The 26,728-nt window shown below is 43.5% G+C and overlaps 3 protein-coding genes across 4 annotated transcripts in view; all 3 read left to right on the plus strand.

Moving 5' to 3' along the window:
* The window catches only part of ssbp4 (single stranded DNA binding protein 4), a 53,263-nt gene extending 48,693 nt beyond the window's left edge, over nt 1-4,570 (plus strand). The window contains exons 9-17 of one of the 2 annotated variants that reach the window (XM_037248638.1): nt 545-609; nt 724-769; nt 852-887; nt 1,034-1,088; nt 1,335-1,405; nt 1,477-1,555; nt 1,779-1,807; nt 2,004-2,105; nt 2,856-4,570. In XM_037248638.1, the coding sequence (XP_037104533.1) occupies nt 545-609; nt 724-769; nt 852-887; nt 1,034-1,088; nt 1,335-1,405; nt 1,477-1,555; nt 1,779-1,807; nt 2,004-2,105; nt 2,856-2,936 (564 nt within the window). In that variant the 3' untranslated portion in view covers nt 2,937-4,570. Of the gene's footprint in view, nt 1-544; nt 610-723; nt 770-851; nt 888-1,033; nt 1,089-1,334; nt 1,406-1,476; nt 1,556-1,778; nt 1,808-2,003; nt 2,106-2,689 lie in introns of both variants that reach the window. The other variant, XM_037248639.1, reaches the window with a different exon arrangement.
* Nucleotides 4,571-5,474: 904 nt separating this feature from the next.
* fkbp8 (FKBP prolyl isomerase 8) lies at nt 5,475-10,647 on the plus strand. The gene is made up of 9 exons (XM_037248640.1): nt 5,475-5,606; nt 5,981-6,241; nt 6,880-7,049; nt 7,445-7,533; nt 7,621-7,841; nt 7,915-8,087; nt 8,167-8,244; nt 9,147-9,281; nt 9,456-10,647. The coding sequence occupies exons 2-9, from the start codon at nt 6,019-6,021 to the stop codon at nt 9,540-9,542; spliced, it is 1,176 nt and encodes a 391-aa protein (XP_037104535.1). The 5' UTR covers nt 5,475-5,606; nt 5,981-6,018; the 3' UTR covers nt 9,543-10,647.
* A 554-nt stretch (nt 10,648-11,201) lies between these two features.
* On the plus strand, nt 11,202-25,687 carry ell (elongation factor RNA polymerase II). The gene is made up of 12 exons (XM_037249872.1): nt 11,202-11,467; nt 16,160-16,204; nt 18,683-18,804; nt 19,624-19,787; nt 19,973-20,223; nt 20,296-20,420; nt 21,468-21,549; nt 21,680-22,262; nt 22,731-22,794; nt 22,869-23,040; nt 23,118-23,162; nt 23,776-25,687. The coding sequence occupies exons 1-12, from the start codon at nt 11,333-11,335 to the stop codon at nt 23,878-23,880; spliced, it is 1,893 nt and encodes a 630-aa protein (XP_037105767.1). The 5' UTR covers nt 11,202-11,332; the 3' UTR covers nt 23,881-25,687.
* The last annotated feature ends 1,041 nt before the right edge of the window (nt 25,688-26,728 follow it).

A 26,728-nucleotide genomic window follows, 5' to 3' on the forward strand; every position in this document is an offset into this window, starting at 1 on the left:
GCCACCCTTGGCACGGAGCGCACCGGCAGCTGGTGCGGCATCTGCTCGACAAGTGTAATCGTCTGCTGAACAAAACTCCGCCTCGGAGTGGAGCCTCACCCGCTGCACACAGATATATGCAAAGCCTGAACAAGATCGTGCGCAAAAAAAAAAAAACGTAATTCTGAATCTATTAAAATAAAAAAAAAGGAAAGAAAACAAGAATCAGATCGATTGATTCAGTGTATAAAAGTATTTTTATTAGGACAAATATAACACCATATAATATATCATTATAATAATTACCTAGGTAATTTTTTTATTGACTACACGCTAAAAAAAATAATAATTAAAAATAATAATAAATTATGTCTGTGTAAATTCTTAGTCATCCAGCTCATCTGCAAAAATCTATTTCAGGTAATCGGAGTCTCGTTCCTTGTGTTTTTTTTTGAAAATATTATTTGATGACATTTGTAACTATGCTAGGAAAGGAAGAGCATTTAACTAAAGAAGCGCTGGCTGCTGAACTTCTCTGACTGCTTTGTATGTCTGTTTTTTGCAGAATTACGGTGGAGGAATGAGGCCTCCTCCGAACTCCATGGGGCCAGGCATGCCTGGCATGAACATGTAAGTAGCCTGTCAAAAATGCGCAAACGGCTTTGTTTTGTATATTTGTATTGGGCCATTGTCTTATTGCGTCCATTATGTTTGATAATAATGAGTCTATGTTTTTGCCTTCAGGGGTCCTGGCGGAAGAGGCCCCTGGCCGAACCCCAACAATAACTCGGTGAGTGACACTCACCCCTCACGTTTTTATTTGCGCTGACATCTGAGCTCGTTTGACATGGCAACATGTCATCTCTCCACAGATAGCTTATTCATCTTCATCTCCGGGCAACTACGTGGTGAGCGTCCCGCTGACGTCTTCTCGTGTTTGTGTGTGCGTGTGTGAGACCATGAAGTGATCCGTCACTTCTGCTGAGACGTGTAAGCCGAGGCGTGCTGACACTGCGCTCACTTGACTCTCCTATTTTCTTGGTTTGCTCTTCAGGGCCCCCCGGGGGGAGGAGGACCACCAGGAACCCCCATCATGCCAAGTCCAGGAGGTGACATATAGACTATTTAAAAAAAAATCAATAATTGAAAAATCGGTTTGCTGGGCTGAACAAATGCTTGGGTGCTATACTTATGCTACGCAAGCAGTAAGCTAGCTAGCAATGAGCTTTGGCTAGCTATTAGGTGCGGAGAAACATGTTACAGATTCGGAAAACATCACCTCTATTTCATTTATATAAAATAAATATATAAATGTGAATTACATTAAAAAAAATCCTTCTGTGTTTTCCTTATAGATTCAACAAACTCGAGCGAAAACATTTACACAATGATGAACCCCATCGGCCCTGGTGGGAACAGACCTAATGTGAGTAGTAAGAAAAACAAGAAACATTTTTTTTTCCACTGACAATAATAATACTTTTTTGTTCTTTCCAGTTCCCAATGGGACCGGGGCCAGACGGGCCCATGGGTGGCATGGGGGCCATGGAACAGCACCATATGAACGGCTCTCTAGGTGAGCGTTGCTTTTTGACTGCAAGTCAGATTGCGCCCTCCAGGGGCCGTCTGAGGAAGTGCTCCCTCCTTTTTAGCTGTAATTAAAACGAGATTAGATGAGTTGATGATGCAGATAGGCGCTCTTGTGTGTCTAATACTCGCAGCTTCATTCTAGTCTGTTAGGCTGTTAGGAACAATTAGCAGACCACTCGTAAGCTTTCATTTTTGTTGTCTGCTCACAGGCTCTGGTGACATGGACGGGTTGCCAAAGGTGAGGTGAAATACAGTCTTTGTTGCATGTGTGAACGAACACAAGACTTCCCATTTTTTTTAAAAATCATCAATTGCTGCCAACAAACAATTCACGACTAGTCAACGTCACAAAAATCTATTATTCTGCCTTGTGTGTGTTGATTAAGAAGCATGCCCTTCTACTTACTGACTTGTTTTGTGCCGTTGTGTGGTAGAATTCTCCCAACAACATGGCAGGCATGAACAATCCCCCCGGCACTCCGCGGGATGACGGCGAGATGGCAGGCAACTTTTTAAACCCATTCCAAAGTGAAAGTGTGAGTAGCGCCACATCTTCGACTACATCCACCCAAGGCCACACCAGAAGCATTTAAGTCTGGACAAAGCCCCAAATAAAGAAACAAATAAATAAATCCACTTTTTATGAATCATCGAATAAAAATAAATTTTGTCATCTGCATGCAACCAATCCCTTAAATGTCAGGAACAGTCACGGTGGATGTACAGTATTAAGATTGTGATGAATACTTTTCTTTGTGCTTTTGTCCTAACAACACGGCCTTAAAACCAAACACGTGCATGTAAACACAACAAGTGTGCATGCAAACTGTCATGATACAAGACGACTGATGATGATGATGCATCACAATCTCTCACCGCCACCTTACATTCTCTAACATTCTTCTGTGGGCTGACTGCTCTCCTCCTCTTCCTCCTCCCCCTACTGTATGGACGACACTTTGCTTGCTGCTGGTTTACTCACATGATAATATTCCATGACATGCTGCTATAAAAAGGGGGCTGCATATAGTCCAGTGTTGCTTGACTAAGTTGAATAAGAGTATGGGCTTATCTTCTCTCTCCCTTCCCTCTCTCTCTCTCTTTTTCTCTCTTTTTACAGTATTCACCCAACATGACGATGAGTGTGTGATTCGTTTTTTTTTTATTTTATCTTTTATTTTACTTTTTCATCTCCCTTTTACCCTCTCCCCCCTCACCCACGGTGCGTCTTGCATTGCCCTCTTCCCCTTTTCCTCCCTCGTCCGTGTGGATCGGCCGGCGCGCAGCCCCTCGGGATGCCCATGGACAGCAGGACCCCCCTCAAGGGCCCCCATCCCAACGTCTGTAAAATGGGCGTAAGAACATGAGACTTTCTTCCTCGCCTGCTGCGACCACTCTCCCCCCTGATCGCTCATCGTCATGAGCCTTGGAGCACCCCCCCCGAAAAAAAAATCGCCCCCAGTCCATTCAACCAGTCATGAAGCTCAGCAATGGCACAGCCCCCCCAAAAATCTTTTGTGAAATCTTGACATATTCTGCTGCATTCAAGACCCATTGGGAAATATGCCAGTCAGCACTCAGATGGTTTCGATTGAAAAATTACACAAAAATACTAGGCCAGTATTTGTTTTATTTTTGTTGTTTTTAAAAAAATAAATACTATCTATATACATGTACATACATCATGTGTACATACCGGTACAAAGATACATACTTGATGTACCGTGGCTATAAAAAGCCTACTAGAACATCTCAACATTATTTGGGGTTCATCAGGCCCCCTTTAAATGGTAGCAGGTGTGTACTGACTCCCATGTAATGTGGGTTTAAATGTGACTGCTTCGTTCTGAACACAGCCACATCCTAGTTACGAGGGTGTGCACACTTATGCAACCTATTATCTCAGTTCTTTAACTTTACTATTCTGTTTTGAAAAGTTAAAATAAATCAATAACACCCGATGGACATGATTCAATACATTGATTTTTTCTTGTAGGCTCATGTTTTTAAAAATCTCAAACACCATTTGGACAAGGGTGTGTAGACTTTTTATATGCACGGTACATCAAGGTACATCGTGATGTCCGCCAAGTCCGTAAGTAGCAACTCTGAACTGAAGCAGCTTAATCCAGTATGAGGTCATATAAACTTCTGGTTTGTAGAATACAGCATATCTTCAAATCAGCCATTCCTCCACTAACAGATTTGTGTAAATATTTAACCTGCATTGTTCTTTTTATTCATCGATGCAAACAATTGTGCCTGTAAATCCCTAAAATGTATTTTCCATGCCCTCAAATCTGTTTTTTTTTTATGTCGTTTAATCTCGCCTATTTTTTAATTCAATTTTGCCCATTGATATGAAGGAGTGTTAGCGCCACTCTGTAAAGAAAATGTGAGGATTTAACAAAAATTTAATTATTTTAAGAGATGAAATAAAGTTGGAATAACATGAGAATTAGGTTCAAACGTATGACTGAAATTTTCATTTTACAAGGCCTTAATACTCCTTCTTACATTAACCATCCAGACAATTGGAACAGTGATAGAAAAAGCCAGGTGATTCTTTCTTAGTTTTTTTTCTTTCATTTTGATTTGATGTATTCGCCGGTCTGAATAATGCACAGAATGTTCCCAGAATCTATGTAACATGATTCCTCCTGTACATTTGGCCCAATTTTTAAGGGATAAAAAAATGATATTATAACGTATGTGCTGGGTGGATATCCAAGATTTAGCTCCCAGAGGAAGCCAGTGGGGGGGAGACACTCGCCGGTCAACATAATGACACCCAACCTTCCCTTTCTTCCCTCGAGTGTCATCCCCCTTATTATTTTTTTGTTCCCGTTTTTGTAAATACTGTACAATGCATTTTGATATCATGGACATGTTTTGATATGTCAGTCACTACCGATGAGTACAGCTGAGAGTAAATTATTAATGAAACTGTCCATGTTTTCTTTCATAGAGGAGAAAGGACGCCCGTTGACTATTTGGCTCATATGTGACGAAATGTCCAAAACAAAACGTTCTAGGACACACCAATGACTAGAAGTTCTAATTAAAACCTGACCTCATGTTACAATTTTTAATATGAAGGATTTTTCATTTTGAGCCGGTTCAAACAGGAGTTTGTTTTGAAATGAACATGAGGTGATAAAAAAAAAAAAAAAAAACGGTGTTCTTTGCTATGGAGTCCTGTATAGACACTCTCTCAGTCCTCTGTGTATATGGATCATCTCTGTACTTCTATTGTGATGTATAATACTGTACCATTAGGAGTAAGATCTGCTGGTCATGTTGAGTGTGGGAGGGGGCGGGGCTTGGGGGTATCATGGGAAAGGGGAGGGAGGGGGGGACATAATGGATTCTCCTGCAGTGTTCAATATGAAGCAGTCTGTCTCCTGGTTTGCTTTGTATTTCATGCTAGGATAGTTGGGAATCTTGTCTTAGGGCCGTAGATGTCTTGTGTAGGTAATAAAGATGTTCTTTGTATGTTTCTTTATATTGTAAAGTTTCTTTAGACTGAAAGGAGGAGGGAAAAAACAAGATCATTTGCTTATCAGAAAGAAGAAACAATGTATCAATAATAAATGTCATTTGATTTTTTTTCCCCCTCATTGTTTGAATCTCTTCTGCAAAACGCTACAGTCACATAGTTATATTTAATTTTACATAGTTGCCTCATCAGGTGAATTTAAAAAATACATGTAATACATCATTGAGTCTGGTTTAGTTGAGGATGATGTGAGAAATAAACACAAGTTTACCCATTCTCAGCATTACGTAAAGGGATTTTGTTGCGCAGACTGTCAATTCTACCGAAGAAGTATGATAATAAGTCAATACGGCAATTTATAATAAATAAACGTTAGCTTTTATTTTGAAAGTCTCCGCCGTCATTACTGTCAAGACTAGCGGTAGTGAAAGTTTCACCGGAAGTGGGGGTGATTTGTTACAACACAAGAAGGCTGCCTGACTTTCATTGTCGATTGAATGAAGCGTTGTGCTGCCACCACAATCCCAAGTGTTCACAGGTAAGCTATACATCTAAACACCTGCGTTCATTTTGACCGGACGCTATTAAGTAGCATAAAACGTCACTAGCGTTAGCCAGTTAGCTTCCAAGCATAACCACATCAAGGCCAGCTGACACGAGACCAGCTATCCTTGAAGAAAGCGTGGGAGAACTTTCTAGAAACTTCCAGAAACGTAATGAAGGCTTGGAAATAGTGATGTCTTGTTCACGTTTTATTAAGTTAAGAGTTAATTGTGGCCGCTTAAGGGTACGTTGAGAGGAAAAACTAAGCGGTTCGATATGTTTGAAATCCTCACGAACGGAACCTAGATTTGTGACGTCATCAAACGCATTGTTGATATCGGGGATTCAATTTGCTTTAACGTTTTGCAGCTCACTTTAGCAACTCAATTTTATGACTGGGAAATATAATGGACCACGTCGATAGTCAGGGCAGCGCGGCGGCTCCGGCCAAGAAGACCTGTCGGGCGTCGTTGCTCGACAGTGGGGAAGACTTTGAGGTCTTGGAAGACGGTGACATTGACGACGACCCACCTCCCCTGGAAGACGCCGGCGAGGGTCAGGGTCGCAAGGAACCCGAAAACGAGAAGGCAGACCCCGAAGAAGCCTCGCAGGAATGGCTGGATGTGCTAGGTTAGTGTTTTGCTTCGTACCTACTCGCAAACACCGTAAAAAAAATAAGTGTTTAACAACACAGTGGTCCCCCGCACATTTGCGGTTTCGGTTTTCGCGAGTTTTGTTTGTTACCGGAAATTGTTCCGGTGCAAAACACTGCACTGCCGTACAGTGATATACTGGCAACAGAAGATTTGCACCAGGAATTACGGCAAATAAAGACCTGCAAATAATTGACATCCCAGTCGGAAGGACAACAGGGACACCATTGCTCGCATGTACAGATTGTGAAATTACCATAACAAACCACGAAGCTTATAAATAGTATTTAGCTAGCAGACTAGCCTAAAAACACATGTGACAAATATGCTACACGGGCCAATAGTTTCACTTTTCGCTGCATTTGTTGCATTCAAGGACCACCAACAAAACAGGACATAAAAAATGTAAACAGAAAGCTCAATGAATTAACCTAACATGGTGTAATACTTTGATGCCTTTGAACTGTGCAGAAAAACAAGGGCTGGTGTATTTTGCAGCAGCTGTCTTGCTTTACTTCCCGTGGCATTTGAAGAGAAATTTGCAGAGACATTTTTACTGTTTGAGAGATAATTTTGTGTTATGTAATTGTAATATTTTGCATGTTTTGTCCAAAGGTAATGAGCAACTGAAGAAAAAGGTCTTGGTGGCAGGCAAGGGCCAGGACAGTCGTCCGACGAAAGGACAGAATGTGACTATTTGTCTAAAAACATTTCTCAAGGATGAAACACTGGTGGAAGAACACAACGATCTGATGTTCACTTTGGGGGACGGCGATGTCATCCAGGTACTTTATAGTAGATTCTTTATTTGAACGTACTGTTTGTCCAAGCTTGGCTTCAAACGCCTCCAGTTGTTTTGATATCAGGAACATGTTGTTCCGACATTGGGAGTACGCTACAGAGAAAGCTGCCAAGTGGTTTTTTTTTTTTTTTTTTTTTTTTGGGGTGGTGTTTTTTTGTGACCATTTATGGGGATTTTTTAATGGGCCAAATGTTTCATCTGCATCTTTCGTTCTGACGGAATTGTCAAAAGGGAGTCTCCTTCCATTGAAATGAAAAATGGCAAGTCCTTGCATTTTGACACCAAAAGATATCACTTTTTCATTTTGACTTCAAAATGTTTTTTGTACATTGTTGCGATTTTTACAATTGTTGCAGTCAGCTGCTTTACCTATTTCAGGCCCTGGATCTTGCAGTGCTGCTCATGGAAATGGGCGAGAAGGCGCTTATCCAAACTGCTGCTACGTATGCATACGGACGTTGTGGAAGGTAATTGCATCTCTTTTTTTTCCCCCCCAATCAAATATACAACCTGGTTTTTTTTCTGAATGTTAAATGCAATTTTTGTTTTTGCAGTCATGAACCGCCCGTGCCGCCCAATGCTGAGCTGACCCTGGAAGTGGAGCTGAAGAAAGTCTGCGACGCACCAGACGTGGAGCTGCTGGCCCCTGAAGAGAAGCTCGCGCTCGCCGATGGAAAGAGAGAAAAGGGCAACGTCCATTATCAACGCGGAGACTTTGCTTTTGCCATCAACTCATACAGCATCGCCCAGCAAATCACGGAATCCAACTCCAAAGGTAACGGGACAAGTCCACCTCTTCCCCCACGAAAAAAAATGAATCACCATCTGTCTTTCTTTGATCTCGACAGTGGACATAAGTCCGAGAGAGGAAAATAAGTTGATAGACGTACAAGTAAAGTGTCTGAACAACATGGCGGCAGCGCAGCTTAAGCTGGACCACTACGACGCCGCCTTCAAATCGTGCGTCGCCGCCCTCAATTACCAGCCGGATAACATCAAAGCACTCTTCCGCATGGGCAAGGTGCACATTTCACATACTTTCACGTAGCGTCTAATGTCATCATTTGAACTGACAGCCTGGTGTTGTATTCTCACTGCAGGTGCTGGCCTTAAAAGGTGAATACGGAAAAGCCATTCAAACTTTGAGAAAGGCACTGAAGCTGGAACCCAGCAACAAGGTAAAATGCACCTTAATGCTTTCTTTCGCAAAAGTGTCGCCGGACATCGGACAGTGGAAAAAAAATCAAAATGAGACTTGACGCCCGCCTTTTTGTATTGAGTTACTGTAAAGGGCCACTAGATGGTGCCACAAGTCAAACTATCACGTCCCACAGGCCCAGCCGCCAGCTCGTCATTTGAGAGGATCTGCTTTTCGAGTGGCTTTAAATAGGTTGCGCCTTGCACGCCGGTGCCATCTCGTGCCTTCTGTTCTTCCGCTCCCCACAGATGGACATACAAGGTTCTGTGACTGTGGGATTCGGAGCCCCCACACACACGCACACAGTCCTACATCAATCTGTCAAACACAACTTGGCTTTTTCAGCTTTTCCTTCACCGTGTCAAGTGTAAATGAAAATATGTTATTTACAGCCGTGAGATCATTTATTTGTTTGCGTGTGTTTGTTGGATCGTCTTTTGCATGCTGCGATTTGGAGAATGCATTTTTAGAGGCGGTGCTTTGTGTACCAAATTGGGAATGCACTTGCAAAAGGCTGATCAACACATTTTGCATGTAAAATAAGTTAGTCTTAGCTTCAAATAAGACTCCTGACTCCATAAATGAATTTGGTACTATTGATGAAGGTAACATTTCTTTAATTGATTACTAATAACAAAACAAATATTGTCAGTTTGGCACCGGTTGTTTGTCAGCTGCATGTGATGAATGATGATCATTTTTTTAATGAGTGGACTATGAGAATGATCAAGCTTCTGTCATCCGTCTGTGCATCACAGCGAAACACATTCCCTTTCGCATTCATCATTCCCTAACCACCCGAGTATAAATGTCAGGCTGGTGTCCTCTTGACACATTTCCATTACCAATGTTGGCTCATTTGTGACCATTTTGCCCCTGTAGACGATCCACGCGGAGCTGTCCAAACTGGTGAAGAAACACTCGGAGCAGAAAGGAGCCGAGCAGGCCATGTATAAAAAGATGCTGGGCAACCCCGCCAGCAGCAGCCCACACAAACACTGGACCAAGGCGTCATGGGTGAGTCCTTCTCACATGAGCTCAGTCCCTTCACTTTCTCCGCAATTGTGGTTTTTCTAACCTGTGTGATGGGGAAACCTGTTGCTTCAATTTACTTCCATTGTGTCAGGATAAACATTAAAATGCTCTCCACCCCCTTCTTTTGTCATTCCTTCCACCCCTTTTCCTCTCCAGGGTCTCAGCTGGAAGTGGTTATTTGGCGCCACAGCAGTCGCCATCGGCGGCGTGGCCCTATCGGTGGTCTTGGCTGCCAGAAATTGAAGCCCCCCCTCTCGCCTTTTTTTTGGCTAGTGAACGGACCAAGAAAGAAGCACATCTGGTACTGAGGACATGTCAATACAGTCAATCGGATGTTTGCCGAGTTAGAGAATTGCCGTCTGTTCATGGGAAGTTAGATGTACGCATATCTGTATTTGTATGTTCCCAATTCTTATAGCAGCTGTTAATCTGTAATTGTCTCTTTCTACCAAAAGACCGCTTACTATTCAAAGCAAAGACGGCCTGCTTGAAGTACAGTTATAAAAAGCTCAAAACCATTGACAGTACTCCATAAATGTTCACAATACATCTAATTAAGTGAATTTGCATATATTTGCTTACCGCTGTTTTTTTTTTTTCTTTTTATGCTAAGGCCAAAGCTGAGTCTGATACAAATATAATTGTGACTAATACCCATGTTGAAATGAGGGGAGGAGCTTCATTTAGTCATTTGGATGGGAAACTAGTGTTTGTTTTTCCTTGTGTATAATGAGGTGGTTCACTAATGCACTATTTAATGTCTGTCCACCACTTCAATATGGCCCAAGTCTTTTCAGTTTGTATTTGAGAGAATGTGTGCGTTGAAAATGGTACAAGGTATGGTGCGCTTAGCTAAAACATCCAAAGCTAAACCCTTCAGAACACTGCAAGGTGATCTGGAATGCGGGTAAACAGTCCTACCTCGCTTTTGTCGTCATTAACACAGGTAACGATCCCAAATGGAAGTTGGAAGTATGCTCTCTCCGCATATAGTAATTAACAATTCCAATTGATGACGCTTATTGCTGTGACGATCAGGGTGGAGTGCAGCTACGCCAAATTTTGACACTGCAGAAAGTCGATTTATTGTGGACATTTTTTGTCACCTATACCTCAGGTTTTGACCATTTAAGACCAAATGTTGACGAGTCCATGAGTGGAGCGTGTGATGTATTTTGTTTCCTTCCTAAGTGTTAAGTTCCTCTACTGTCACTGCTTGTAGTAAATGCACACATCCCGCACTTGAATGAATCTGCTCTTAATTCAACAAATGCCAACAACAGTGACCATTTTCGTGTGATTGTAAATTTTATAAACATCAGAATAAAGTTTTTTTTCCCTGTCATCACATCTGTGTGCTGGTTTATTTTAGGACCTAAAGAGGATGAGCACCATTCTAATAGACATACCTCCAAATTATTGGAATGTTTTTTTATTTTTAAATCTGAATAGGAAAAAATGGCTTTCAGGTTTGACCAATTGTGTATTTTAGTCAAGTCAAATCGAATGTATTTATATAGCCCTTAAAGAAAAGTCTTAAGGGTTTTACGTGCCCATATGTAGGTTTGAATCATTTGTGTAATACACGTTTGCCTAATTATGACGTAAACATGATCTAATACCTCCCACACATAAATCGAGCCTGCCTGAACGTGTTTTTCAACTAAGTGCTTTTTACCGTAATCTTTTTTTACACATGAAACAAAGTGAGGGTTTGTTTGACAGATTTTTGTAATTGCTGTAGGTCGCTTTTTTCCCTCTAAACCCTTTTAAATATTTGAAAACTATAACTAGATAAGTATTTTGTCCCTTTTAATTTGTTATCTCAATTTGACGCGCTCATAGGTGGGCGTGTCAATTAAAAAGAAATGTGCTGTCGTGACGTCATCGCGTGACGACAGTATTTGACTAGCCAATTCTAAAGAAACGGGAATTATCCGTTTACGGCACAAGTGCGCGCGTGCTCCGTGCGTGCGCGTCTATGCTTGTGTGTGCGTGTGTGTGTAGCGGCGGCGGTGGGAACGGCAGCCAAGATGGCGGCGCTGAAAGAGGAGCGGAGCTACGGGCTGTCCTGTGGAAGAGTGAGCAACGGCAGCAATGTCTCCGTCTTCCACGTCAAACTCACTGACAGCGCGCTGAAGGCCTTCGAGGGTTACCGGGGCGGCAAGGTAAGAGCACCGCCGGCCCCGGCGAAGCGAGACAATTCGGGTTGAGGTGAGGCAGGGAGGGGGGTTTGTTGGAAGTGTGTCCGCGAGGCTGTGACAGGCGGCGGCGGTGGTAGTAAAGCCCGAATGTGGACGGTGGGAGGGGGTCGGTCCACTCCAACTTGCTAACCCCCCTCTTGAGCCCCGACAGGCGGCCACACCAAGGGAGTTTAGCGGCCCCACGGTTCTCCTACTGAGCCGCTTGACTTGAATGTGGCAGCTAGCTTTTTTTAACCAGCAACAGCCAGACTTGAGTCTGAAATTGACACTGGACACTCAAGTTTCATATTTTATTTCATTTTATTTTATTGGGGGGTTATTTCCCCTCCCTGGCTAGCTTGAGAAATATCATATTTCACTCCAAACTTGTTTCCAGAAAGTTTGTTAAGCTGTCAAAACAGTCTGGTGAAGCAGCCAGCAAGTGACCACACCATCAGTGGTATCTTATTAAAAAAAAAAAACTATTATATAGTGGTGTTCTGATTTATGAGTTTAATTGGTTCCACGACCACCCTCGTAACTCACATCACTCATCTCAAATCAAACCTCCCCAGTGAAATGAATTGAACTGCCATTAATCCGTTCCAAACGCTCCTCCCCAGCAAACAAAATTTTTTAAAACGATTAATCAGATTAAAAAACACGTCCGAATGGACAAATTAAGATTCAGTTAGTATTTTTTAGGAGGAGGTCTTAAAAAGTTGGTTGTCATAGTCATGATGGCCAACTAAAAGAAACCATAAGTATGATGTGGCCCTCAACAAAAATGAGTTTGATGCTGCTGCTTTGATTTGTGCAAATAGCTCTGCCATGCTGAAGCTTCTGCTACTTGCCCAGAGGATTGCCTTCTAACATTTCAGCCTCTATAAATATTTGACAGGGAAAACCTAGCTGGTCAGGAGAAGTAGGCCTTATCTTCTCATGCAATGTTTGTGTACAGCGCCACTGACAGCTGATAAGCACCAACGATGAATTGTGGCGACTAATTACCTTCCTGTTTGTAGTTTAGTTTGGAAATACAGTCCTGATATTTTCATTGGAGTGAATATTTGTGTCGTGAAATTCACACGGCATTGTGTTTGTGTATCCTTTTTGGGGGGAGGTAGAAACATTTCAAAACCATTTTTGCAGTATTGTCATGGTGGTATTTTATTTGTTTTATATTTTACATCGAGCTTGCTTGTGTTAAAGGGACTGTTTTTTTTTATTTTTATTTTTACAATGTAAACCATTCATGTAGTGATGCTGTCCAGTAGCATTATGGAGGGTTGGGGGATTGTTTACGATGTCGTCCAATGTGAAACAGCAGCCGTCAAGCAGTGAGACGACCCCGGAGTGTTTTGATGCTTCCTGTTTGAGACGTGACTGTCAGCTGGTTGTGCTCTCATTACGGCAGCAGCGGCAAATGATCCCTGCCACCTCTTGCTATGCCCTCGATTCTACCTTAGAAGGTGGAAAATTGCCAGCTGCACTTTTATACAGACATGCGTCACGGCAGGAAAATAGCAGCTTTGAGTTTACAGGCAGTGTAAAATGGGGCAGCAGTGACTTGCAGAGTCAGATAATTTACTAAAAACATACGCCCAGAACAAAGGTATTCATTCAAAAGACGGAAAGTTTAGTCTGAACTACTGGCCTGGCATGCCTATTGAAATTTTACAGTTTTCTGGCATTTTATTCAGGTATGTGTGCACTTGAAAATGACCATGTTGTTGAATCTGAAGCAGCCTCAGAAGTGTATATTGGAACCTCCCACTTGCAAGTTCACCTATTCGCAGATGTTTATATTTTGATTTAGTTTGTTTTTCCACTTTGTCGCGTTCCCTCAAAAAGTCCCAGGTTATTTCCGACAATGCGCCAATTTCTTGGCAAAGCCGTGCGAATGCGCCTTTGTTTGACAATGATTCAAATTAGCATTGTTGGGGTTTAGCGTGAAATCTGAGTGTCATTGTTGTTGCGTCTTTTGTTAAGCACGACATTTTTGACATTCAGCTATAATTTGCCATTTTCAATGGAAACCTCGGAAATCCAGTCATCCGAGCCATCTATGCCTTTCTTAGTATTTTTCATCCGTTTTATTTTCATCGATTGGGAATGTGATACTTTTCATGATACAGACAATAGGCTTGATGTGTGTGGCAGTGGCGATGAGCTTTGGTCGGTAGCTTGAAGCGGGTTAGCATGTGCCACTGCAATGGTTATTTAAGGAATGCTGACTCTCCAGTTTCAGCTGATCATGGGACAGGGCGAGCGAGAGGAATGACCCTACCCGCTTGGGCCAAATACGACTCGAAATGTCACAGTAGTCCTCGCTCGTGTGGCAACCGGCGATCGCGTCACCCCCACCCCCGGGTGTCACGCCAGCCACACTCCCTGACCCACAACACCAAAGCGGCGGCGCGTACGTCACGCGTTGCCTCGGGCATGCTTTTAAGGCCCAGCGCTCTGCCAGCAGAGTGAGTTTATGCACACGCAGGTAAGCTCATGTCACGCGAATGATCTTCTGTCACTCATTAGGGAAGTACTAATGAAACAATCAATGGCCAGACTTGTCTTAAAGATTTTCTGTTCTTTATTGGCATAGGGAGAATAGAGAAACAGATAGATGCCCAAAAGAGTGAATTTCTTCAGTGTTTTCATATTTTGAGTCACAGCAAAAGATGATGATGTATAAAATGTTTGTTGGGCATCGCCGTCAACAGAACAAGGCAGGAGATGCGAGCATTGGGTGTTAAATATAACACCTCTGTCCCAGCAACACGGGATTCCCTGACACGCTAATGTCGCCCCATCTCTGTTAGCGCTTTTGCTACTGCTTCTAGCTGGCAGCCCCGTCCGCGGCCTTGTCATCGATCCCACGGTCCGGACCTGTACTCTGTCCCCAAGCTTAGCTCTCTGGAACATTCTGGGATCAGGTCCCACAAAATAGTGGCATGTCAGCAGCCTATTCAAACGAACGGGCTGATGGTAGCACTATGTTTGCGCAGCCGGGAGGGGGCTGGAGGGAGTCTGGACTGCTAAAAGTGGTGCGGCGGCGGCAGCGGCGTTGAGGCTTGACCTAGGAGGGCGGCTCCATGAAAGGCCCGGTCGGTGTTCCTGGATAGGTTCTTGATGATTGCACTGTGCTCGGCTCAAGAAAGTGAACTGCTCTTTTGCCAGAAAGAAAATGGCCACAATTGCCCCCCCCAAAACTGTTTTATATAGAAGTGCAGCGATTAATCGATTACTTAATTAATCAGTATTGATTTTTGATTTTTAAAATGTTTTCTGATCCAATTCATTGACTAGACAAAAATAATTGATAAAATTACAATTCGTTTCAGTCCTGGTTTTCTACTGTATCCACTAAAAAGCAGTGGAGTTTGGAATAAAACTCTGATTTATGATTTATTTAAAGGCGGAACTTTCAACATTTTTTGACGAGACGTGTTACTTCCCTAATTTCATAATTTCACCACTTTCCAGCAAATGTTTGACCTTAAGTGAATTAATTGTGCAGCGAATTATGCAAGCAAGGTGCTTTCTGAGCAAGTAGCTGTCACATGGCCTGTGGAGTTTGCAGAACCAGCTTCACTTAGTCTGTCAGGAATGTCAGGGCAGGATTTGCAGCCAATTACAATTTCTTTTGTTTTCTTCTCAAATGCAAATGACAGCCAGTACAAGCTCTGAAAAGACTTCATGACACCTCCGAGTCATTTTGAACAATTCGAAGTCAATTGATTGATCAGACTCGAGTGACAAGTCGCAACAACTCGTGACTACCGTTAACGTTTTTGTCGCATTTCACTCGTGACCTCGATTGGTCAACTATACATTCCGGGGGGAAAAAAAGCCGATTGAAGATGAAATCAAGTTGATTATAGGCTTGAGAAAAGCGAGAGTGGATGCTACGTATGCCAGAGTACAAAGCGTGATTGACTTGACCTCGCCTGAACTTCGAGTTGAACCGTGTGGGAGGGGGAGCAGCTCATTTGACTTCCTCTTTGTGGTGTGTGTGTGCGTGCGTGTCCTCACTCTTTGCTGGAATATGAGTCAAATTTCTCCGTTTTTCTGCAAAGAATGCCGTTTTAATTGGCATTGACATCAAAATAAAAACTGATTTTTTAATTTTTTTTATAATGTCAATGCTAACTAGGTCATGTTAATGCATCACACCAAATTAGTCCCTCCTTCCATTTTCTTCTTTTAATCTGGGTTGTGATGAAGCACAAAACCTCACCAAATTTCCAACTCGACACGCCGCACAAAGACAGCAGAAAATCGTTCATCTTTTTTTTTCCCGCCCTTCTCCCTCTCTGGTAATGGTGACAAATGATTGCGTGTCACTAGCGGGCTAGACTGTGTGTATTCTGCTGCGAGTGTGGTTGAAAGTATTCGGATCATGTCAGCGGTTGGCTCCCACTATTGTCTGCGTGAAGAACCCCAATCATCAGTCACGTGTCCCAAGAACAAAATATTAGCACACTTGCTTGCCTACGTTACGCTCAGCTCGCTATTGATTATTGACGACAGCTCGTAGATGTTATTGTCTACGTACAAATATAACTTGCCCATTTGAATTTAGTGAATTGATGATGTTAGTTTAAAAAAAAAAAAAATGTGTTGGGTGAATTGTACAAATTGATGACATTTGTCCTTTTTCTTCACTTATTTTAGGTCCGGTCATCACAACCATTGATCACATTTAATGGAAACCAAGGGGTAAGTCATGCCAGCCACACATTTGTTTATTTGTGTGAAAGTTTTGGCTCTTCAAGCTTAGCTTGGTGATATTGTTTTTTTTTTTTTTTCCCTGTGAACTTCTCATGGGTCACGTTTGTCATATGTACGCATCAGATGCTTTGCCGCTTATTTGTGATTGGATGTCGTAGCTTATTAATACATCAGATGCGGCAGACTCACCCCGTTTGGAAAAATGTGTCGCTGCTGAGGCCAGAATGTTGGGTGCGAGTGTGAAAGTGGCGAAATGACACAGCAGATGCTTTGGTGACACCATTTCAAGCGCTCACAATCGCCGCTTGAACGAGCGCACGCGTCGCGATGGGGAAGGCAAGAATTAAAAAATGAGTCGGGTAAACCTGTTGATAAGGCTGCAACAAATGTACGAATCTCACTTCATATTTCAGAAAAGCTTTGTCGCTTTTCCGGGAACATGTTGAGGTTCACTCGGCCATCGGTCGCAGCGGCAGTTTACCCCATCCGACCTTTTGTCCACACGGGCGTCCATTGTCGCTCTACTTGTGTGTCTCTTTGGTCGTCTCGGCGGCTTTGGATTTGTCTGTTTTCTAATGAGTCCATCCTGAAAAGAGGTATTGTTTTCTTGATGCCAAGCAGAATGAAAAGATGAGCAGACTTGCAGGCAGGACAAAGCAGGAGGGGGTGTTTGGACAGCCTGTTTAAATCCACTCGTACCAGTAGCCAAAGCTATAAACAGGGTATTGTTTGTCGGCAGGATGTGCTGTCTCATTTGGTCTTAATACTTCACCTCGTCTGTTTTGTGCTCGCAGCGAGGCGAAGCACTTTAAGTGCATGTGACTCGTAGCGCTGTACTAAATCAGAATTGATCAAAACAGAGCCTGGTAGATACACAAGTGGGTTTTAACCACTGAATAAAGTGACTCCTTCTACTGGAAGTGGACTTTATTGGGTTTTTTTTTTTGCAGAGCATAATTTATAGCTAAGTGTTGCTGTCCTTGTTTGCCTTAAAGCAGCAGACATGGCTATGGCCACCAGTTACATAATACCGGTAGTGATTCTAGTCTCGGTATTGGTGCATTTCTTCTTTCATTAACCATCATTCATTTGGCACTTCCAATAACTCCTCAATCTGCCTCAGCAACAACTTGGCACTCTTATTCCATTTTCAGAGTGCAGTGCATTAGGCACTGACTCCATTCCGACCATCACACTTACAAATTGTACGCATGTTTGGGCCTGGGAGCCATTTGGTGTGGGGGAGCCTCGCTCTCCACTCATTCTTCAAAGTGAGTCACCCAGTCGACTGCGTCAGTCCCTCTGTGGCTTCGCCCTCCCCGCATCACAATCCCTCTCACGTCCATCCCCTCTGGCTTCTGAGTTCTCCCGACTCAAATTGCAGCATTACATTTGATATGTCTGTAATGTATAGCTGCAATCGCCGCCAACCGACACTCGCCCGCTGTCAATAACCCTAAATTACAAACAAACCTGCCCCGGTTTATGTCTTTGCACTCGATGGGCCTCGTTTGTTTGGTCGATCAGCGAAGCAAACGTGATGTTTCTCAGCGGTTGTCCTTCGGTCGAGTCTTTACCTTGTGTTCATTGTAAAGAACGCATTAGTCAATAAAGCTCATTGAAAAGCAATTCTTTGGAGTAACAAGTGTGTGTCATGCGAGGCTAGAGTGGAGCGAAACGGACTGGAAATAAAGGACATGTATTTATAGTGGGCCACCTGCAGCCTTCACACACGTCAAGCCCTTCGGTAAACAGAGCCGATGCCTTCGACACCGTGGGGGGGGGGGGGGGGGTGAGCAATGTACTGTACGCAATGGACTTAGCGCACGATGTCGCCATCAGAAAGTTCTCGCTTCAGTCTTTGCTCATATTTTAATTCATTTTACTGCCCCCCTCGGTCCACAAGCTATGAGAAGAAAATTGTGAAAGCATTATGGCAAAAGTCGTTGCGGTGTTGTGAAAGCCAATTTTGCTTTGCAGTAAACAAACACAATGCACTGTAGCTTTTTTATTTGTGTGAAATAGAGAAATACCTTCAATTGTTGATGGTTTCAGAAAAGTGGAGAATGAAAAGCAGTTGTGGAGCTTTTAGAGGCTCTCCATGTTTTTTCAGTAAGAAGAATCCTGGAGCACATTTGCCGCGGGCCCCCGGGGCGGATCTTATAGTTATTTCAAATTCAAACAATGACGTGTTTTAATTGTAAAGAGATGGAAAAGAACAAATATGACATGCATTCCCACGCTATGGAGTTAGCATAGGTTTTCAATTATTTTGAATTCGGAAAAAAAGGCCTGCCATATATCCTTGGTTAAGTGTTTTTATTCCCCCTGGTCCTTTCAGTCCGATGCTTGTTTCATGCCGACGCCAGGTTGTCAAGTTAAACATCCCAAAATGTTTTCATTTTGTTTATTTCACAATGACGTTTCTTCCGTTCCTTTTATTTGGTCTCCTTTTCCCCCCTGCAGAAAATTTCAATACCACGGTCCGAGAATTCCAATGAACTGCACACGTTTACTTTCTACCTGTCCAACGTGGGCAGAGATAACCCGCAGGGCAGCTTCGACTGCATCCAGCAGTACATCAGCAGGTGAGGGCCAACACGCTCTCTCGCGGCCTTGCTCGGTTGCAACCACAACATCATAAAACATATCTCAACTCGCTCACACTTTTGGGATGTCAGCCGACGTGTGTGAATCAGTTTTAGCGACGCCATATTTGTGAATAAGAAGGGATTCTTCTCTCGTTTCTTCCACCGATTAATTTGCACAGGGGTGTGTAGACTTAATATATCAACTACATCCATACCAAACTCAGATTTGCTGCATCCCTGGAAGTCAGAAAGATCTTTCCTCCCAGAAATTGACCTCCAGTTGTATGCGGTCAAGCATCCTTGACACTTTTGGTACCAAAGCACATCGACACGTCTCATTGCCGTCCCGCTGCGCAGAAGAAAGAAAGAAAAAAAAAAAGCGCTGACTGAATCAGATGAAACTGGAACAGAAGCCAGAAACCAGAAAGGAGACGGCGAGTGTCGAAACTCCCACAGCAAAGCCGGTCACGTGGAGTTCAACCACATCTCCGAGTGCATCCTTATCGGCTCGCCGAGTCAAATGACGGCGCTCGGTCGGCCTCGAGATGCCGCCGCATCTCCTTCGCTGCCAAACTGTCAAAAAAGGGAAGCGGTCAGACGTTAAGGCATTCGGTGTGTTCGTGTGGAGAAAGCCACAGCTAATTGGGAAAGTAATGGGTGCATGTTAAAAGACTCAAACGATCACAAAATAAAACATGTTGTTTATTGAAAAGCTTTGTCTGTAATAACACGCCACACTTTTTTCCCCTACTGAGTCTTTGAGTCACCCCACCCTGTTCGTCCTCTCTCACGGTCTCTCCTTCTTTGTTTTGGCAGCGAGGGTAGCATTCAGCTGGACTGTTTGGGCGCCATCCAAGACAAGATTACCGTATGTGCCACGGACGATTCTTACCAGAAGGCCAGAGAAAGCATGGCCCAGGTCGAGGAGGAGACGCGCAGCAGGGGCGCCATTGTCATCAAGCCCGGCGGCAGATATGTCGGTGAGCGGCGTGCCTTAAGAAAGTTGCCAGGAAAACAAAACGCATCATTAAAAAATGAAAATATCCAAATGCTCGGAGGGAGGTCAAAGAGGAAATTGCCCGTGCCGCAACCTCCCAAGCTGAGACGACCACAGTTTCAGATGTTTATGACACTAATTATGATGCCTCTTTTATTTACTTTTCAGGCAAAAGGGTTCAGATCCGGAAACCGGCATCGACCCTGTCCGACGTGGCCCCCTCGCGCAGGACCTCACGGCCCGTCATCATCTCCAGCAGCGCGGTCAAGAAAGCAAGCACTCAGCACCGGCCGCTCCGAGAGCGCCTGGTCCACCTGCTGGCCCTCAAGCCTTACAAGAAGCCCGAGCTGCTCCTCAGGTTGCAGAAAGACGGCCTCTTGCAGTCTGACAAAGACGCCATGGACAGCCACCTGCAACAGGTCGTCACGTGCGCCGGCTCCTGTAACCTGCTGACATTATTCCTTACCACTGATCTCCTTTTCACCCAATAGGTGGCAAACTTGAATGGCAAAGATAACACCCTCACGTTAAAAGACTTTTTATATAAGGAAGTTCACAAAGAGTGGCCCGGATACACGGAAGGAGACCAGCAGCTTCTCAAGAGAATCTTGTTCAGGTAAAGATTTTTCTTTTTCTGAGAATAGTCACACTATTGCAATTCTCATGATTGCCCTTCACGTTAAGACATACAAGTCGCCGGAAGCCGATTTGAATCTGTTTTGAGCGACGTTATCAGACGTTCCGTCACGCAGACATTCTAGTCAGAACTCGTGCTTGCGTGCAAACACCTGTCCTTTAAAAATCGAGGCTATTGTGTATCAGGTGGCAACGGAATGTCACAGCTTACGCAGTCACGGTCTCAATAATCATTTTTAATTATGGATGTTTATAAAGCAGCTATTGTCTGAGTTGCCTCTGATGAATGACTTGTGACATGTTGCCATTGGAGCAATGAATTATGTTTATTGACATCATGAGCTGTTGGCTTCCTTCCCAGTGGAAAAAGTCTGGTTCCTCGCGATCTGCTAGCAAGGAAATGCTAGCCTCCAGTTGGCTATTAATATAGATCAGGCAGCAAACGGCTCAATGAAACATGAAAATCATCTCGGAGCGTGTCCTTGTTTCAAAGTATCGAAATACTGCGATGCGACTGTGGTCGATACCGGTCACCGATACCAAGGCACCCTCTTGTCGACGTTTGATCTGTTCAAACCATTTCTTTCCCATGTAATTATTGCGTGGATTTATTTTCCATTCATGTCATAGTTGCAAGACAATTTATGGAGGGAAATAAATGAAAAAAAAGGAGCAGCGTTGATTGTTTGTTTTGGTGTACATACACACAGCTACTTGACTATACTGCACGTGATGCAACCGAGTTCTAGCACATGCTGATCTCTGCAGTAGTCCAAGGTTTGACTCCCTCTACAGTATTCCGACCCCCAGCAGAGACACAAAAACATTTTGTGCGTCCAAGTGTCCCCCCCCCCCCCCTCCCCTGCTGATTATCAACTGTGGCTCATTTACTCCGTTATGTTTGTGTGCAAAAAGTACAAAAGCTCGACTTCAGTCGTGCGCTTGCACAATTTGGCAGCCCATCTGCAACACTGCGATGGAAATATGGTGTGTCACTTATTGGAAATGAATGTGTTTGTTCTTTCAGGAAGCAGTGCCAGTCTCAGAACAGTGCCGCTCCTCCTCCAGAGAGCCCGCCCAAGGAGTTAGCCAGCAGCTCACCGTCTCAGGTGAAAACACAAAACACACCCAAGACTTTTCGTAATGCCGCGATGATGTCATTTTGGACATTTACCCGAAAACACAAATGTTTTGGACCACCAAGTCTGTTGTTAATATTGTGTTACTTTTGTTTGCCAGAAACGTCCCGCTGCAGACTTCATCGACCCCCTCGCCAATAAGAAGCCGAGGATATCGCACCTTGCCAGCAAAGCTGCACCCAGTCCTATTAATGGCAAGCTCAACTCATCCAACGGCAAAGGGGAGGCAGGCGGAGCGCAGCCGGGACTCGGCGCTCACCTGTCGGACGGCGCCCCGTCGTCCGGCTCCCAGCCGCTCTCCATGCTGGATATCCCGCGACCATTTGAAGCGTTGTCAGACGTCAGCAACGACTCCAGCCATAACGGCAAAGACTGCGACGTCCAGGAAACCACGGCGGAGAGGCTCGGCCAAGCGCCTACGCTTCCTTCGGCGACGGCGGCGGCGCCGCCACCCACCGGCGCGCCTCCCGCTCCGCCCCCCCGCGCCGAGTCGGCGGCCACCGGCAGCAAAAAGCCGAAGAAGAAATCCAAGAAGCATAAAGACAAGGAGAAGAAAGACAAAGAGCGAGCCAGAGGTCCAGAAGAAGCGAGGAAGAGCCCACACTCAGTGCCTGAGCCTGACAGATCCTGTGAGATGAGCCCAGAAAACCTCAAAAGCAACAGTATTCCACTCAAAAGCACAAGTGAGTCGCAAGTCTTCTCATCCTGGATCCTTTTCTCCCCTCATTTGTTTTGAGCAGGAACTTCTGCCAAAGATCATTAATTCCACTATTATAATAGTGGTAATAGAGTCCCGTTTGACAAATAACAACTCTTTCATTTGCGCAGGGTGAGTCATTACGGGCTGCGGCGCAAAATCCATTCATGATTTGGTCTCATAACAGAATGTATTTACATCATTTATTTAGAGAGTAACACGAGGGACAAAAAAGCGAGTCAGACTCTCATCTTTTGCTTCATTAGTCATCACTTGAGTGAGTCATCTTTTTCAAAAGTGCGTGACTCACTGATTTCACAGAGACTTCTTCTTGTTCACCTTCATCCATGTGGTTTGATACTGTTTTTCCAAAGGAGTCTGGAATACAACGTGAATGCGCTTGTTATGGAGTTACCAGTTCAATTCATACAATATTTTTGGGGTTGTGTTTCAGCTCTGAATGGGATGTGCAATAGTACCAGTATTTCATCGTCACCGGAGGTGGCCGACTACTTATTGTAAGTACTTCGACGTGTTTTGTTTCCCCTCCACATTTGTTGGTGGGACCTTTAAAACTTAAATCCTCTCTTAGGAAATACACAGTGATCACATCTCCAGAGCAGCGTCAGAGGTATAAAAACGACTTCAATTCGGAGTACACCGAGTACCGCGGTTTGCACGCTCGCATCGAAAGCATCACCAGGCACTTCACTGAGCTGGACAATGAGCTGAAGAAGTTGCAGCAAGGCACAGACAAGTACAAGGTAACGTTTCTCTTCGGAGGCATCGAATATCTTCGTGTAGCGCCAATAAAAAAAAAGTGTTATTGTGTCCTTTGCAGACAATCCACAATCAGATACTCCAAGAGTATCATAACATTAAAAAGGTAAGTCAACTTTTTCCCAAAAGATGTCACTCCGAGTTGATATTTCAGTGGAACTAAACGTAAAGTTATTATTGTGATTTGAATTTCTTTAATAATAAAGCAACCACATAACTTACCTATGAGCGTCCCGATTCCGCTTAATGCTACCAAACAATGCAAAATACCATAAACTGGCTGTGACAAACCGTATCAGTGTCAAGGTGTGATAACACTTTAACACTTATGGTGAAGCAACACATGTAGACAGATAGTAGCACAATACTCACAGGCCAATATATTCTTCATCCTGTGTGAAGAGCAACAGTACCTCAGCTTCCTGTGGAGCTGTGAAGCTGTCTGTATTATACTGCCCCCAGGTGGCCAAGATACACATACACACAGCAGAACGTGGTAACTTCATTTTTAAGTTGGAGTCAACATGATTGTGTGTTTTTATAAAATATAGAAAGTACTGTAGGAAGCTGAATAATGATAAGTTGGTTCATTTCTATAAGGAAAGACAATTTGAGTGTTTTGTGTTAGGAGTGTGGTTACAGAATGAATGAAATTCATATCTCAAGGTGCCACTGTATGTCTACATTTGTTTTGACTTGTCTCTCTCTGTCCCTTGCAGATCAATCCCCACTATAGCCAAGAGAAGAACCGCTGTGAATATCTGCACAACAAACTGGCACATATCAAAAAAGTCATCGGCGAATACGATCAACAGCAACTCTGAAAGTAAAAGTACTTATTTGGATGAGGAAAAGGGGGTGGGTGGGTGGGGGGGGGGGGGGGGTGACGCCTCTGGAATATATATTTTTTTTGCATTTGGACAAAGATGCTCTCATTTAGGCCAAAGGCTCACGTGAGGACTCGAACAAGGACGCGGAATCTTTGTCCTCTCTTTTCGTTGCGGAAGATGTCCCTGCCGGCCCTCGTAAGGCTTTTTTTTTTTTTTTTTTTTTTTGTCTTTCCTTTCTTCCAGTGAGATATTAAAGAATCAGGGAATTAAAAAAACAAACATTTCTTTCCAAGGAGATGTCTGTCCTGCTTTTGAGACTTGGAAGCGCAGGCCAAATGTTTGTTTCAAGTTAGGAAAATCAAAAGAAACAGTCTTCCCCGCCTTATATATTGAGATGTATTTATTTTCACAGCCACAAAATGACGGGGAATATCGGAGCTTTCTCAAGGCCAGGCCATCTCTCCTCATTTTGAACGTCAGCCAGTATTTTATTCAGAAGCTGCCTTTTGCCCTTCATCTCTCTTTAAAGAGAGCCCACACATGTCGATGGAGTTTTCGCAAGTCTTAAGTTCCACAAGCGCTTTAAAGCTTTTGGTGGCCAAAACAAAGCATCTGATCGAAGTTACAAATGGGTGAAACCTTCTTAAGAAATTGCCTAAAACAAGCATTTAACCCAAAAATACTCTACTGAAGCGATGGATTTTTGGAGGAGTTTCAGGGTGAACCTAAAACTCACTTTGCAAGTGTTGAATCACAGTGTGTCACTGTTCCAGTACTTTTTGCACAATTTTCTGTTCTCCCACATTTCACTTTGATGCCTTTCTGTGACTCCTCCAGTGTATCTTTATTGAAACCTGGTAATGACACTCTAAAATTTTTGAACAAAATGTATTGTACAATCAAAAAGTACTGAAACAGCTGACATGCGTTGAAGTTCAAAGGTCAATTGAGGTTCCGTTGTTAAGGTAGTGTGTTTTAGGTTCAACTCGGAAGCTTTTTTGTGACGAGCATATATATCATCTCAATCGTACATTTAAGTATCTTCATTTCCAATCACGTTGCGTCCGCACGACTGTTAACACGAAGCCATCCTCCTCCGCAACAGACTTTTGCCCCGCTACCACTTTTTGCCTTTTTCCCCCCCAAAACTTGATGTCAGACAACCTTTGTGTCAGGGGCGGGAAACCTTAAGCCCTTGTGTGAAGCAAAATGACAAAAAAAATCTGGAAGGACTTTGATGAAATACTCACTTATTTTGTCGTAGATTTAATACAGCCACCCTGATAGGAAAAAAACATCCCCTGCTTTATGTGAAGATGACAAATCAGCACTTTCCTCCGTCACCCTGCTGTTATCTGTGAGGGTGTTTGTTTTACTTATTTTTGTCCAAGTGATTTTTTTTTGGGGGGTACTGGAGCAGATTGAGATCCAAGCTCCGCTCCAATGTGATCAATTGAACTCGTGTAAGGATTTTTTTTTTTTTCTTCTCCGTTCAGTGCTTTCCTCATTTGAGAATTTACAGCACTCTTTCTGTTTGCATACTGACCTGCCCTGGTCTCAATGAAAATTCAGCCAGGCAGGAGTGATTGTGCCAAAATGGCCTGTTGTGTATACATTTTCTTTTTCCTCACCTTTTCTTGTCTCGCTGATAAGCAAATAAAGGAGGGGGTGAGGGACTCGGGAGGCAGATGAGTCTGGAAATGTCAGCGCTTAAAACCCAAAGCACGCTTTTTTGAAAACCATAAGGGACTGGGACTGAAATGAAAAATCTTGTTTCAATAAAAATTCTTTCAAATCCTAATCGATCAAATTCCCAACCGTATTATTGCTGTCTGATTGTGCGACCTGCTTATGATTGTGTGATACAAAATGGCATTAATTTGGTTTCACTAATTTTGAAGCTTTTTCCCCCCAGGAAATAGAATATATGGTGGCTTCTTATTACTTGTCTGTCAAACGTCTTCAAACGGGTGAGTAGTTTTACTTTATCTTGAATTTCATGATTCAAAACTTGTAGTAAAATATATTTACCAAAAGTATTCCCAGAAATTTTCATATTTAATGTGACGTGAAACATCTTTGCCACTTGGTGGCAGCACACTCCTCATTTCAACCAGCTTGGCTCAATTTCTGACAAGTTTTGTTTTTGTACTAGAAAGCAGCTAACTCAAGCCAAATCTTTTTTCCACACCACACTTTGTATGCTTCCCTGTCAGCAACATTTCAAGGCACATTACACACATTGATTACACCATATTCAGCAGGGGGGCGCTTTTTCTTTTAATGTACTCCATACTTCTTTTTACAAGTCTCTTAAATGCATCACGTGACTGAGTGAGGATCCCCTGGCATTGCACCAAAGCCAGCAAGAGACTTGAGGTGTAATCTGACACTGCGTTGAAGGATTTCAGAATTCCACAAGGCCGCCGTTGCTCCACTTGGCGTGAGTCCCGTGTTATGCTGCTACTGGCTTGCACCCCAAAGTTGGCCTCATGCTGCACAACTCGGGAGAGGGAGGAGGGATGCGGTCAGTGGGTTCGTCGTGGCACCCCCTGCCATGCCTCCCCCATACAGTATATGCTGACATTTTTCTACTCATATGGAAACCGCTGGAACGACCCCCCCCCCCCCCCCCCCCCTCTTTCCACTCACTAGGTTTTATTATTCTGACTGGATTTAATTTGCTGTGACACCCGCGGGAGTAACGGAATCAAGTTTAGTACGAGGTGTAGATGGAGGACAGAAAAGCCAAAAAGTATTTTTTCATAGTATCACTATTTTCTTTTCTTTATCTACTATATGTGTGTCTGTGTGAGTCTGTGTGTTGGCAATATAATTAAAG

This window comes from Syngnathus acus, chromosome 4, assembly GCF_901709675.1.
Source record: "Syngnathus acus chromosome 4, fSynAcu1.2, whole genome shotgun sequence".
NCBI lineage: Eukaryota > Metazoa > Chordata > Actinopteri > Syngnathiformes > Syngnathidae > Syngnathus > Syngnathus acus.

What these genes read in the sequence shown, in the direction of transcription:
- ell (XM_037249872.1), top strand. Translation starts at nt 11,333, where the DNA reads ATGGCGGCGCTGAAAGAGGAGCGGAGCTACGGGCTGTCCTGTGGAAGA. An exon ending in ATCCAGCAGTACATCAGCAG is followed by an intron (nt 18,805 to 19,623) that starts GTGAGGGCCAAC and finishes TTGTTTTGGCAG; the next exon opens with CGAGGGTAGCATTCAGCTGG. An exon ending in CTCAAGAGAATCTTGTTCAG is followed by an intron (nt 20,421 to 21,467) that starts GTAAAGATTTTT and finishes TTGTTCTTTCAG; the next exon opens with GAAGCAGTGCCAGTCTCAGA.
- fkbp8 (XM_037248640.1), top strand. Translation starts at nt 6,019, where the DNA reads ATGGACCACGTCGATAGTCAGGGCAGCGCGGCGGCTCCGGCCAAGAAG. An exon ending in CACGGAATCCAACTCCAAAG is followed by an intron (nt 7,842 to 7,914) that starts GTAACGGGACAA and finishes TGATCTCGACAG; the next exon opens with TGGACATAAGTCCGAGAGAG. An exon ending in CACTCTTCCGCATGGGCAAG is followed by an intron (nt 8,088 to 8,166) that starts GTGCACATTTCA and finishes TTCTCACTGCAG; the next exon opens with GTGCTGGCCTTAAAAGGTGA.